The 15437-nt window shown below is 37.5% G+C and overlaps 1 protein-coding gene across 7 annotated transcripts in view; it reads left to right on the forward strand.

Moving 5' to 3' along the window:
- DPY19L1 (dpy-19 like C-mannosyltransferase 1) overlaps positions 1 to 14705 on the forward strand; it is an 81965-nt gene extending 67260 nt beyond the window's left edge. For 6 of the 7 annotated variants that reach the window (XM_039336796.1, XM_039336798.1, XM_039336800.1 and 3 more), the window contains 3 exons: positions 247 to 346; positions 10996 to 11121; positions 12184 to 14072. In XM_039336796.1, the coding sequence (XP_039192730.1) occupies positions 247 to 346; positions 10996 to 11121; positions 12184 to 12340 (383 nt within the window). In that variant the 3' untranslated portion in view covers positions 12341 to 14072. Of the gene's footprint in view, positions 1 to 246; positions 347 to 10995; positions 11122 to 12183 lie in introns of all 7 variants that reach the window. The other variant, XM_039336803.1, reaches the window with a different exon arrangement.
- The last annotated feature ends 732 nt before the right edge of the window (positions 14706 to 15437 follow it).

Here is a 15437-nt window from a genome sequence, read left to right on the forward strand (position 1 = left end):
CCCCTGGCACCCAGTGATGTATAAGTGGTTGGGGGGTCACCACAACATGGGGAACTGTATTATGGGGTCGCGGCATTAGAAAGATTGAGAACTACTGTTTTAGAAGATTATGTCTAATTGTATAAATATTTTTATGGTTTGGAAGGAGAAGTTAATTTTTAAAAGTTTGATACAACTAAAAATGTATGGTAGTTTCTAGTTCTTTTTCCAATTATTCCTGCATTTTTAGATGTCCTGTTATTTCAGATGCTGTTTTTGCCGGTGCAATGCCTACAATGGCAAGTGTAAAATTATCTGCACAACGACCTATAGTGAATCATCCCCATTATGAGGATGCGGGTTTACGGTAAGGCTTAAGTACATATTTTAAGGTTTGTTGTGATTGTTGTGTGTAGGAATTTTCTAGTTGTAACTATTAATATGAAGGTATAAGAATCTGACACAGTTAAACGGGGGGAGGTACTATTCATAATGAATAATGTTACTGCTATTAATTGTAGGATACCCAAAATGCCTATGTATAAGGTACTTATCAACCTCCTGTCTCACTCTATTTTTAATATTTTAATTTGCAGCACAATTTAAAAGAAAACCGGTACAATTAATATTTTCCTTTAAATTTGGTGGAAGGTAATATACTAAGTAGAAGTGGACATTCATTGTAAGCAGCAACTTCATCATTTTATCTTTAAAAATTGGTGTTTTATGAGAACTAATACTCAGACTACTATAAGACCAATTGTGTGAATGAACAACCTCCCCCTTAGCTATTTATTTTAATTTTGATTATTTCAAATGAATAAATTAAATTAAATTAATGGGTAATTTCAGTTGGCCAATTTCAAGTAAATGTGTTATGTCACTTTACTAAAGCATTGTAGTAGAAATAGGAATTATTTTTCATTTGTTCAGATAGATGAATATACATACATTAACATAACATAGATATTAAGGATACCTAAGGGACCATCTACTTCCAGTTGTTTCCATTAGTCCAGTTTGGTCAAGGATGTTGGGCATGCTGTGTGGATTCTAGCAGTCAAGCAATGTTGGGTTTGGGAACCAGGAGACATGCCATCTCTGCTGTAGACTCTGTCTTTTGGAATATTCTGCAGATAGTAGAATGACTTTCCATGACCTGTTGGCCTTCCATAAAATTATGAAGACTTGGTCATGGACCAACGTTTGGAATTTCAAATGTGTTAAGAACATATATTTATATCCATAGTAATAGTTTTACTTGATGCTATATATATTATTTTGTACTGCTTTAATTATTTCAATGTTTTAATTTTTTTACATTTTATAATGAATGCTACCCTGTGACACCTGTTGAGATGGGTGGCTACAGAAATCAAATAAATAAATAATGACTGATTTAGGAAAAAGCTTTATCATGGAGAGCAATGGGTGACTTGATAAATATTTTGTTTCATTTAGGATAACAAGACTAAATAATAATAATAATAATAATAATAATAATAATAATAATAATAGTAATAATATCTGAAGAACAATGATGAAGATGCACTGAAATTAGTATATCAGGAAGGCTTACTAACTACTGGAGAGACCAAACTGGCCTACAAGAAAGACCAAATGAAGAACAGAATAGAGGCATGGGAAGACAAAGCACTACATGGCCAATACATGAAAAAAATAGCTGGGAAAGCAGATAATAATAAAACCTGGCAATGGCTAAGAGCAGGAAAATTGAAGAAAGAGACCGAGGGACTAATTCTGGCTGCACAAGACCAAGCCTTAAGGACAAATGCATACAAAGTCAAAATTGAGAAGACAGCAACAGACAGTAAGTGCCGCCTATGCAAAGAAGCTGAAGAAACAGTGGACCACTTGGTAAGCTGTTGCAAGAAGATTGCACAAACTGATTACAAGCAGCGGCATGACAAAGTAGCAACAATGGTGCATTGGAAGATCTGCAAAAAATATCATTTGCCTGTAAGCAAAAACTGGTGGGATCATAAAATAGAGAAAGTCATAGAAAATGATAAAATTAAACTGCTCTGGGACTTCAGAATTCAAACAGACAAGCACCTGCAACATAACACCCCAGACTTAACAATTGTCGATAAGAAAGACAAAAAAGTCTGGATAGTGGACGTGGCAGTGCCTGGAGATAGCAGAATAGAAGAGAAAGAACTGGAGAAGATAACAAAATACAAAGACCTACAAATAGAAATAGAAAGACTGTGGCAAAAGCAAGCAAGGGTAGTACCAATAGTCATAGGCTCCTTGGGTGCAATCCCAAAACAACTGGAGCACCACTTGAACACCATTGGCATTGACAAATTCGCTATTAGTCAATTGCAAAAGGGGCCTTATTAACTGCTTCCATCCTGCGACGATATCTGTAATACCATCAAACATCCACATCTGCCTATCCCAGGTCCTGGGTAAGGACTCGATAGGTAGACAAAATGCCAAATCCAGTCTGAACATCTGGCTGACTGTGCGATGATCATAATAATAATAATAATAATAATAATAATAATAATAAATAATAATAATAATAATAATAATAATAATCAGGACTGTTGGCTGAGCAACCAGGGCCAGCAGCTGCAGAACTACTGGAAGAAAAGGTGTTTACCCGTCGCAGATACACAGTGATGGAAAACAAAGAAATAATGATCTGTTACTACAGATCAAGTCCAACAAGAAGAGGATATCTAAAACGAATGCACCAGTTCTGGAAAGAACAACATCCAGAATCAGAAATAACAGAACAGAGACTAGCAGATCAACGCCGATTTATAACACGAAATAAAGTATTCACAGAAACAGAATTGGACGAACTGCAAAGGTTTACCCAGGGCAAAGAAATCAAAGCCTTACCAGAAGTAATTCAGAATGTAGAGGCAAACCAGGGGGAGTTGGCAGTGAAGGAATCTAGCAGAGATATACAACTGTTCTCATTTGGAAACCAGGCACCTCTACCTCAGGAAGAACAAAACCCTCTAACTAAAGAAATAAAAGAATTGAAACAAAGAATAACTGAGCATCTAGAACAGCACAAAAACAACAGAATAAGGCTACCTGCATTGAAGCTTGTTCCAAAGAAACAGCTAGCACAAGCATTAAAAGATGCAAATATTGCAATATCAAGTATAAGCACCAATTCATTGCAAGAAAGAAACCAACTAATGTACAGCACAGTTGCAATTATAACAGAATACCTGGGATGCAAAATCAACAAAGAAGAAAAACAAACAAACAGTGCACCAGAAAAATGGAAGGTTAGACTAGAAAATAAGATCAGCAAGTTAAGATCACATGCAAGCAAGCTAGAACAGATGAAAGAAAAGAAGCTGAAGAACAAGAAGACCAAAGAATACCTAATCAAGAAATACCACTTAGAAACAAGGAAGATCAAGGAAGCACTGGAAATAATAAAGCAACAAATAACAGCTATAGCCAGGAAAATCAGTAGATATGAAGCTCGAATTGCAAACTATAGGCAGAACCTCCAATTTCAATCCAATCAGAAACGTTTCTACCAATCCATCAATGGAGAAACTGCAAGGAATCAGTCAGTACCTGACAAGGAAGAAACAGTGCAGTTCTGGAAGCAGATATGGGATAACCCAAAGAAATACAACAAGGATGCGGCTTGGTTAAAAGAGGTGGATGCAAATAAAACAGAAGTTGAAATGAAAGAACTAGTAATAACAACAAAAATGGTAGAAAAAAGAGCAAAGAAAATCAAAAATTGGTCAGCACCAGGTGAAGATGAACTGCATGGGTTTTGGTTGAAACATCTAACTGTTATACACCCACTCATTGCCAAACAGTTTCAACAATATACTACAAGGAGGAGAAATTGAAAAGTGGCTAACAACTGGGAAAACCTACCTAATAATGAAAAATCCAGCAAAAGGGGCAACACCAGGTAACTACAGGCCAATTACCTGCTTACCAACAACTTTCAAATTACTAACTGGTGTGGTAGCTGATGCAGTACAACAGCATCTAGTTGAAAACAATCTCTTTCCACCTGAGCAGAAAGGAAACCGCCCCAATAGCAGAGGAACAAAAGATCAACTCCTAATAGACAAAATGATCTTGGAAAACTGCAAGAGAAGGAAGACCAACCTGAATGTGGCATGGATTGACTACAAAAAGGCATTTGACTCTCTGCCACATGATTGGATAATAAAGTGCCTAGAAATAACAGGAGTCAGTAGAAACATCAGAAAATTTGTGCAAAGATCGATGGCACAATGGAAGACACAGTTGCAGATCAATGGTGAGAGGCTGGGAGAGGTTAATATCAAGAGAGGAATATTTCAAGGAGATTCATTATCACCATTACTATTTGTTATTGCACTGTTTCCTCTGTCAACAATACTGAATAACTCAGGACATGGCTATCAAACATCAAAAACATCTGCCAGACTATCCCACCTCCTTTACATGGATGATCTGAAGCTGTATGGAAAAACATCATCTGAAATAGAATCGCTGCTCAACACTGTCCGTATATATAGCCAAGATATTGTAATGGAGTTTGGCTTGGACAAATGTTCCACACTTACTATCAAACAAGGAAAAATAATGAAAACTGAAGGAATCAAGATGCCCCACGAAAATAACATTAAGAGTCTGGATGAGGAAGAGTACTACAAATACTTGGGTATCCTTCAAGCTGACAACATCAAGCACACTGAAGTCAAGAAAAAGATTAGAGGTGAATACATCAAGAGAGTGAAGAAGATCTTAAAATCCAAACTCAATGGAGGAAATACCATAAAGGCAATCAACACCTGGGCAATCCCAGTCATTAGGTACACAGCTGGAATAGTGGACTGGACTCAAGCAGAACTAAAAGCAATGGATAGGCAGACCAGAAAAATAATGACAATGAATCATGCCCTTCATCCACGCAGTGACATTGATAGACTTTATCTACCAAGGCAAATAGGTGGGCGTGGAATGCTACAAGTACATCAGATGGTTGAAGAAGAAAAAATGGCTTTGGAAGAATATCTGAAGAACAATGATGAAGATGCACTGAAATTAGTATATCAGGAAGGCTTACTAACTACTGGAGAGACCAAACTGGCCTACAAGAAAGACCAAATGAAGAACAGAATAGAGGCATGGGAAGACAAAGCACTACATGGCCAATACATGAAAAAAATAGCTGGGAAAGCAGATAATAATAAAACCTGGCAATGGCTAAGAGCAGGAAAATTGAAGAAAGAGACCGAGGGACTAATTCTGGCTGCACAAGACCAAGCCTTAAGGACAAATGCATACAAAGTCAAAATTGAGAAGACAGCAACAGACAGTAAGTGCCGCCTATGCAAAGAAGCTGAAGAAACAGTGGACCACTTGGTAAGCTGTTGCAAGAAGATTGCACAGACTGATTACAAGCAGCGGCATGACAAAGTAGCAACAATGGTGCATTGGAAGATCTGCAAAAAATATCATTTGCCTGTAAGCAAAAACTGGTGGGATCATAAAATAGAGAAAGTCATAGAAAATGATAAAATTAAACTGCTCTGGGACTTCAGAATTCAAACAGACAAGCACCTGCAACATAACACCCCAGACTTAACAATTGTCGATAAGAAAGACAAAAAAGTCTGGATAGTGGACGTGGCAGTGCCTGGAGACAGCAGAATAGAAGAGAAAGAACTGGAGAAGATAACAAAATACAAAGACCTACAAATAGAAATAGAAAGACTGTGGCAAAAGCAAGCAAGGGTAGTACCAATAGTCATAGGCTCCTTGGGTGCAATCCCAAAACAACTGGAGCACCACTTGAACACCATTGGCATTGACAAATTCGCTATTAGTCAATTGCAAAAGGCGGCCTTACTAGGAACTGCTTCCATCCTGCGACGATATCTGTAATACCATCAAACATCCACATCTGCCTATCCCAGGTCCTGGGTAAGGACTCGATAGGTAGACAAAATGCCAAATCCAGTCTGAACATCTGGCTGACTGTGCGATGATCGATAATAATAATAATAATAATAATAATAATAATAATAATAATAATAATAATAATAAATAATAGAAATTGAAGGGACCTTGGAGGTCATCTAGTCCAACCCCCTGCTCAGGCAGGAAACCCTATACCATTTCGGACAAATGGCTGTCCAGTTCTTCTTAAAAACCTCCAGTGTTGGAGCATTCACCACTTCTGGAGGCAGGTTGTTCCACTGGTTAATTGTTCTAACTGTCAGGAAGTTTCTCCTTAGTTCTAGGTTGCTTCTCTCTTTGGTTAGTTTCCACCTGTTGCTCCTTGTCCTGCCTTCCAGTGCTTTGGAAAATAGCTTGACTCCCTCTTCTTTGTGACAGCCCCTGAGATATTGGAACACTGCTATAATGTCCCCCCTCGTCCTTCTCTTTGTTAAACTAGACATACCCAATTCCAGCAACCGTTCCTTATATGTTTTAGCCTCCAGTCCCCTAATCATCTTTGTTGCTCTTCTCTGTACTCTTTCTAGAGTCTCAACATCTTTTTTACATCGTGGTGACCAAAACTGGATGCAGTATTCTAAGTGTGGCCTTACCAAATCATTGTAAAGTGGTATTAATACTTCACGTGATCTTGATTCTATCCCTCTGTTAATGCAGCCTAGCACTGTGTTGGCCTTTTTGGCAGATGCAGCACACTGCTGGCTCATATTTAAATAGTTGTCCACTAGGACTCTGAGATCCCTTTCACAGTTACTACTGTTGTGGAAGATACTTCCTATACTATACCTATACATTTAGTTTTTCTTGCCTAAATGTAGAACCTTACTTTTTTCATCATTGAATTTCATTTTGTTAGATAGCGCCCAGTGTTCAAGTCTGTCCAGATCCTCCTTTATCCTAAGCCTGTCTTCTGGAGTGTTGGCTATTCCTGCCAGCTTGGTGTCGTCTGCAAATTTGATGAGTTCCCCATCTATCCCCTCGTCCAGATCGTTGATGAAGATGTTGAAGAGCACTGGGCCCAGAACAGAGCCCTGGGGCACCCCACTACACACTTCTCTCCATGTAGATGCGGTTCCATTGAGGACCACACGCTGAGTACGGCTGGTCAGCCAGCTATGGATCCATCTGGTGGTGATGCTGTCTAACCGGCATTTTTCTATCTTCTCAAGTAGTAGGTTGTGGTCTACTTTGTCAAATGCCTTACTGAAATCCAAGTAAATTATATCCACAGCATTCCTCTGGTCCACTAATTTTGTCACTTGGTCAAAGAATGCAATAAGATTTGTCTGGCATGATCTATTTTTGACAAACCCTTGTTGGCTTTTAGTAATGACTTTGTTTGCCTGTAGGTGTTCGCTGATTCGTTGTTTGATTATCTTTTCCAGAATCTTCCGAGGTATTGAGGTCAGGCTGATAGGTCTGTAATTTCCTGGGTTCTTTTTTTCCCCTTTTTTGAAGATGGGAACTATATCAGCTCTTTTCCAGTCCTCTGGTAGTTCCCCGGTGCTCCAGGATCTCTGAAAAATATAGTTCAGTGGTTCTGAGATCACATCTGCCAGTTTCTCAAGAATCTTGGGGTGTAATCCATCTGATCCTGGTGATTTGAATTCATCTAGGCTGGATAGGTGCTCACTTACCATTTTCTTGCTTATCTTAACGTGTTTCTATTCTGTTTTTTATGGCACTATTTTTGACAGGTTGGTCTGTTTCTTCTCTTTATGTAAAGACAGATGCGAAAAACGAGTTAAATAGTTCTGCTTTCTCCCTCTTGCTTGTCACCTTCTTGCCACTTTTACTCACTAATGGACCAATCATTTCCTTCACTTTTTTCTTGTTTTTTACATGTTGAAAGAAGCTTTTTTTGTTATTTTTGACTTTGGTTGCAAGCCTTAGTTCATTTTGAGCCTTAGCTTTCCTCACTTCGTCTTTGCAGGCTCGGGCTATTTGCTGATATTCTGACTTAATTATGTGTCCCTCTTTCCACTTTCTATACTTGTCCTTTTTATCTTTTAATTGATCAGAGGGTTATTTATGCAGCCATGCTGGTTTCTTTTGAGAGCTGTTATTTTTCCTCTTTGTTGGTATTGTGCTAGACTGGGCCTTTATTATCTCACTTTTCAAAATTTCCCAAGCCTCTTGAGTTGTTTTCCCCTGGAGGATTCTCATCCATGGAATCCTTCCCAAACCCTCTCTAAGTTTATTGAAATTAGCTCTCTTGAAGTCCAAAACTCTAGTTTGACTGTTTTTCTATTGCTTGTGCTTGCATAATGTTGAATTCCAATACTGCATGATCACTTCCTCCCAAGGTTCCTATGAATATCCATCATTAAAGGGGAACTCAAATAAAACCTAATTTCTATTTTTTTTCTTTACTCTCCTTTAAATAAATTTTAATCTCAGTTTTGATTTACAGAAAGTAGCTCTTTATTGCCATGGATTTGAGTTTTTATTTTTATTTTCTGTTTATTATTTTTCTTGTTAATTGTGATGTTTCTGGTCATATGAGCAACAAATTAGATAAGAAAAGTTCTATTCTTTTTTCTCTAAAAACATATTCCTTTAAAATTATACAACTTTAAACTCTAGGTATGTAAAACCAATTAATATCTTATTAGCAAAATAAATATTTGTATTTAATTAAAAAATTCTTAATAAAAATAAGACAACAGATGTAAAGTTCAGTTCAAATTAAATTTAGCAATTGTGCCCTTCATGAAGATGATAATCTTAGTTTACACCAGACAATTTTGCCTCATCTTGATTGCCGTGATTTCACTATCAACTTGCTCAAAAGCTTGCTCTAATTAACTTGGAAATTGGTAGAAAAGAAGGACAATGAACAACTTTCTAAAAGTTGTATTCATCTCTACCTAGGTTCTACTGCACCAGCTTTATATTGCTATTTCCAAACAACATATTTTAACATAAAAGATATGCTTCCCTTCCATTTGAAACTAAATCTAACCTACCTCAGCAGATACATTTGAATGAAATAAGTACTACTATCAGGGTAGAAAAAAAATTCCAAAAGAATGTGGTTGTGAACAACTAATCTTATATAGGAATTCATCCAGTCAATATTTTATAAAGAATAGCAGCAACTTAGACTTATATAACACTCCACACATACTCTCTGAGCAGTTTACCGACTCTGCATATTGTTCCCAACTATCTGCGTCCTCATTTTACTGACCTTGGAAGGATGGAAGGCTGAGTCAACCTTGAGCCAGTCAGGATCAAACTGGCATGGGCAGAGTTAGTGTGCAATATTTCATCCTAACCAGTGTGCCACTTGATTACTAAAGAATGTCGAGTGTGCTATAAATGTTTTGATATTTTTTTTAAAAAAAATATGCTATAAAAATTCTTGGCCAGACTTTCTTATAAACTTGTTATGTTTTGAATAGAAGAAGTTCGATCACCAAATCTAGGTCAATATCTTTTCCATTAGATTTATCAGTAAGGTAGCATATTTGAGATTTCAAAATTGGTTTGTAGCAACAAAGTGAGAATAAAATATTCTTCTAACTATGAGAGTTAGAGGGTTAGGGTCTGTCTCTGTATAAATGGTCAGATCATGCCCAGCTGCTATTGTTTTTAATTTTATATTGTGTATTTTGTTTTTTATTTGTTTTATTGTAAGATGTCTAGAATCCTGTAAATTATTTTAAAATAGGGATCCCCAATCCCTAGGCTGTGGACTGGTACCAGTCCGTGGTCTATGGGAACTAGGTAACTCCCTAATGCCACCTGTAGTAATATCAAGCCTTTTCCACGTAAGCTTTTTCCAACCATATTTTGCTTATTCTTTCTTTCCTGGCCAGTTTCCACCAGGTCCTTTTTGACATGGAATTCAGTCTCAGAAGATTTGTGACAGGCCTTCTTTGAGACCTAGTTCTTCAGAGCACTCTTCTGCACTTAAAGATGACTGGGACCAAGTTCCTTACTGTTTGCATATCGCAGTTAGTCCTATTTTGTTTTTTTAATATCATCTCACTCTAATTTTTGTTGATCCTTAGCTTTTTTTCCGTTGTCCATTGATGTTCATGGAAACAGTCTTACTGAGGTCTTAATTAGCGACTCATATTCCTTATGGAAGCCCTTTACATATATTGGCCTTACATTCTATACTGGTTTTGCATTCCTCACTACAACCCAACTATGTAACAATCAACTTTCAGCAGAAATATCAAAACTTCACTGATCTTAAAAACATTATTATATAGTTTGTCTACCCTGCCCACCAGATTGGAGGCAGGTATGTTACAATCCCCTCGCTTAAGGAGATCTATCTAATGGGACCAAGAAGAAGGGCCTTCTCTATGATAGCTCCCTCCCAGAAGATAAAATTGCCTCCCCCGTGCTTTTTCAAAAGGCCTGAAGATACACTTTTATCACCAAATCTGGTCACCCACATTGTGATTTGTTTGATCACTGTTGCCAGGGGGAAAAGGATTTTGTATTGGGAGTTTTACTTCAGTAATCCTCCCGGATTACCATATACATTTGCTTCAAAATAAATTCTTCAAGGAGACTTCACATCCAAGTTGTAGCTTTGTATGCTCTTTTGCCCAAGGATTACTGTCATTCCCTTAATCGCTTCAGAAATGCTTCAACCTAAGCCTTTGGTTTTGCCATTAAATCATGGAAACTGCCCCATTTACCATCTAGTGGACCTCAGGCATATCTCCCAGCAGGTGATGATTATATTTCACCATTCACAAGATCTTTGGTAGATCCATAACTCTTATGTGTTAATTCACATATAACCATTTGCAGAATTTCATTTACAGATTATTAAATATGTTCAGTATCCATTTTCTGATTTTCTAGCAAAAAAAATTATATTAATATATTTCCTAGTTTCTTAGTTTCCCTATGATTAATTTTATTTATTTCTTTTATAATTTAATAGATAGCTAGGTTTGTTTTATATTAATGAGAAGGTATTTTATTCTGTAAAAATGGATGCAAGAATAAATTACCTAGGGTACATCTTCTATCACCTCTTCAATCATATTTTTTTGCTTTTCTGCAAAGGGCAAGAACGAAAATTGTTTATTCCATGTATAGCCGAAAACCTGCAAAAGAGGTTAAAAGAGAACTATTAAAAATGGGAGTAAATTATTATATTTTAGAAGATTCTTGGTGCCTGAGGCGAACTAAGTAAGTATTCAGTAATAAAACTAATTGTTTCTCATAAATGTTCAATAAGGAAAATACTATTTTCTCCAGCATGTAGAGGAATGTAGACTCCACGCATGGGTTGATTTAGTCTTCTAGCCCAATCAGACCAAACAATCAAAGTTGCCACGCCTCTGCAGGGTCTGATCATGCCCCAGAATTGGCCGTCCGGGTTTTACAACAAGTGGTCCATTTCAGCACCGACACTTAACCAACCTGCTTCCCACCCGTGGGATCATAGGGGCTTTGGTATGTCCCATGCGTGGAGTCTACATTCCTCTACATGCTGGAGAAGGGGCGTTGTCTTACCTGAACGCCTTTTCTCAGCATGAGGAATGTAGACTCCACCCCCTCCCTGATTATTACTAGCAGCTAGGTTAATGTCAGCAGTTCGGAGCCATCTCGTCACACAATCATTCGCTTCGCCCTTTCGAAAACTGGGGCATGGTCAGACCCTGCAGAGGCGTGGCAACTTTGATTGTTTGGTCTGATTGGGCTAGAAGACTAAATCAACCCATGCGTGGAGTCTACATTCCTCTTCTAACGCATACTAGAAAAGTGTTGAGATCCCTTTTAACATCACCCATTTCATAAAATGATGTGGTTGAATGATGTTGTTCTTTACAGTTATATCACTTTAGTGATGGAAATTCTGGTCCCTGTTTATTTATTTTATATCCCACCATTGTTGTTGTTGTAAATAACTCAAGATGGTGAACATACCTAATGTTCTTTTCTCCTCCCTTCCCCCCCCCCAAACAACCCTTTGAGGTGAGTTGACTGAGTGAGAGTAATTTGCTCAAAGTCATCCAAAGCGCCTTCATGCCTAAGGCAAGAGTAGGCATGTTTAAGTCACGGTCTCCTGTTTCTACACTGGTGCCTTGAAACCATTCGAATGCTATTTGTATAATGTATCTTTATCTTAGTTATATATTAAAATTCAAATAAATTATTCCAGTAGTTTAAAATACTCTTCAAAACAATGAATTCTTTTATTGAAAGATATGTTCTTTGTTTGCTGATAATATTTATAAATATTTTTAGGCCTGGTTGCAGTATGCCAGAAATTTGGGACATAGAAGATCTTGCCAATGCTGGGAAAATTCCTTTATGCAATCTCATGTGTAAAGATTCCAGGCCATACTTCAGGACAGTGTTCAACAATAATATATTCAAAGTATTGGAAGTTACCAGAGAATGATTCTTCAGTACTGTATCATTTTTGGTCGTATATCCTTTAAACCAGCAATTTTTTTTTTAAAAAAAAAAATTCTGCTTCAATTCCAAGTCCATTAAAAAATAAAAATAATTGATGTTAATTATGGGCACCATTAGATTTCAATTGCATTCCAAAGAATTCAACACTCAAGTTTTTAACATTTGGAGCAATTGAAGCCATGTACCCATGTCATTGGATGAGATCTTTAGGAGTCCAACTAACTATATTTATTGAGAAGTAATGTCTAGTTGAAAAAATATTCCTATACATGCATTCCAACACTTCTTAATAAATACTGATCCTATGAAAATGAGCAAAAAAAGTTGTAGAATATAATGCCAAAATAAATGAAATGGTGCAGGTAATGATTCCTAGCAAGAGTGTTGTAATTTTTAATCCTGAAGGAATAAGAGCTGACAAAACCTAAAACATTTTCTCACATCTAGATATCATTATATTACTGTCTATTTCCTTTTCATGCTTCTTTCCGAATAAACATAGTTTAGTGGGGGGGGAGGATGGTTTCCATGATTCTATGTAAGCATAAATTGCTGTTTGCTTTATCAAAACTGAAAAAGTTCAGTTATTAATTAATTAATTAATTACAACTTGTTTATTTGTTCTACTTTAAAATTCTGAATATCTTAGAATTCACATTGAGCCAGATGATACAAAACAAAACAAAATGCTCCTAAATTCTTGTTTATCAAGGCTGAGAAAGCATTATAGCATGTATTAATCAATCTTTACTATTCCTTTTTTTTTTTTGGTAGAATATTATTTCCAAACCAGAATTCCTGGTTTATTGTTTTTAACAAGCCAAATTTAGAATCCAACATTTATTCTTGTCTGCTTATTGTCTTGAAACCAATGTTCCAAGGGAACTTTCATTGGTAGCAGAAATAGTAAAGAAGTAAACCACCCCAATGTATATAGAAAGAGTATACGCTTCTTTATTAGAATAGGACTGCTGAAATTCATGCAAATTTATCTGAATTTTTGCTACTATTGACATGCTATGATAAACAAAATAAAGTTGCTGCATGTGTTAATCTTTTAAGAAAAAATTTTTTCCAGGAAAATTGTACTATTTTGTCTTAATGCAATAAAGGATTGTGATTAATCCTTGTAGAAAGTTTAACATGATGGGAAATAACATTTATTATCTAAGAAATAAATTGTAACCACTAGGGAGAATGCAGTGTAAAACAATTTTGCTTTTGTGTTATTCCATTATACACCTTGGAGTTACTTTATACAATATAAATTTCAATAGTATAGCAAATGTTAGGTGAGTTACAACTGCATTCTCAAGCTCATTTTTATAAAACTTAAAATTTCAAAAATTAACTGTAGAGATGATACACAGTTCTAAAATTTGGTTGCAATTTACTTTTTTGTCTGGTACCATAGACCATGATCATATACATTCTGTTTATCTTTAAAACTGCTAAAAAAATTTACAAATTGTTTATCTGAGAATGTTGATTTTGTTTTTTTCCTCCTGACAAAGTACAAAAAGGTAAATTTAAAATGTAAAGAAATTTATCTCCTATTGAGGACTGAATCATCAACTAAGATCCATTCAAAAGGCAGGAAATTGGAGTCATTATTTTGTACTAAGATTATATTGTTGAATAGAAAATACTGTATTTTTATGCATTTTATGCCAATTGTTGATGTTCACTTTCAAATAAAAGTTTGTTCATAATTGTGTTTATGTAAAAGGCATTTCACAAATAGCAGGTATTACTGTTATATTATTGTCCAGAAAATAATTGAAAAACAAGTTTAATCTATTTTTATCTGAAGTTGCTCAGTAAAATTTATTGTACTTACATATTAGGGAAAAGGAGAAAATTCTGATAACTACACACAGTTGGCATTGCTGATTTATGAATCATATTGAATTACTCCATTGGCAGCAGTTACTGCAAATATGTAAATAGAAAACAAAACATTTTGAACAGGCTTAATGGATTTTCTACTTTGAGACGTTGCTAAAAAACGTAGGAATATATACTAACTGTAGGAATATATACTCTAGATCAGGGCTTTTCAACCAATGGTACATTGGAACGTACGTGGCCCTCCCTAGCCAAGCATAGCGGGGGAGGGAACGAGCTAAAGTGGCGCAGCGCAGGACTTGCTGTGAGAGAGTCTTCAGGAGCTGCAGGGCATCTGGGGTGAGACGAAGTCCCCAGGATTGGTACTTCTGGCTCACCCAGAAGAGAGAGGAGGAGAGCGGAGACAGGAGAGGCTATAAAAGGAGGCAGTTTCGGTGGGAGAGGAAGAAAAAAAAAGACGCAGCCTTAGAAGGAGGAGTCAGCTGAAGCTGCACCGAAGAGAAGAGGAGGAGGAGGGAGGGAGAAAGGAGAAGAGATAAAACAGGCCAGCCGGGAGCTGTTCTACAACTTCGTGGAACCATTCATGCCGGTCGCGCACACAGGTGGCAGCGAAAAATGGCAGAAATGCAGCTGGACAGGGGTCACCCTCTGTGAGGAATGAAGAAAGGCACCATCAGCTGGAGGTGAGGCAAGGAGGGAGGGAGGAAGAAAGGAGATGGAAATAAGAAAGGGAGGCAGGGAAGGAGGGAAACGGAAGGCGATTGGAATGAGAGGTAAGGAGGGTCTCCAGGAAATTTTGCCTTAGCACTTGGCCACCAGCAACGCTGATGCCCTTTCACCATCCCCTTGCCCCCTCCTAGCTTCTCCTGTTGGTCTCCCATCCTATTGCTGAGGATGCTTTGGTTACAAAGCTGGGTCTCCTGACATGGAGAGGGAGTGGGCCTCCCTCTGACCTGCACACTTTGTCCTCCTGCATCTACCATGAGCAACCTTGCCAAGGAGAGTGAGTACAGCAGCAGCAGCCTCAAGGAGGTAAGTGCAGCTGGTGCCCCCTTGGGCAAGTGGGGCTGGACTGGGTTGGGCTGCAGGGTCTTGGTGCCCTGGGAGCTTGAGGCCTAGGCTGGACACTTGCTCTCCACTGCCCAGGGCTCCAGGCAGCCTGCACCACTATCTGGGAGCCCCCAGTGTAGCGCAAGAGGGATGGTGAGGCTCTTCCGGTGGACTATGCCCTG

The sequence above is a fragment of the Crotalus tigris genome, unplaced genomic scaffold (genome assembly GCF_016545835.1).
Source record: "Crotalus tigris isolate CLP2741 ecotype Arizona unplaced genomic scaffold, ASM1654583v1 scf7180000017666.379230911805:20528666, whole genome shotgun sequence".
NCBI lineage: Eukaryota > Metazoa > Chordata > Lepidosauria > Squamata > Viperidae > Crotalus > Crotalus tigris.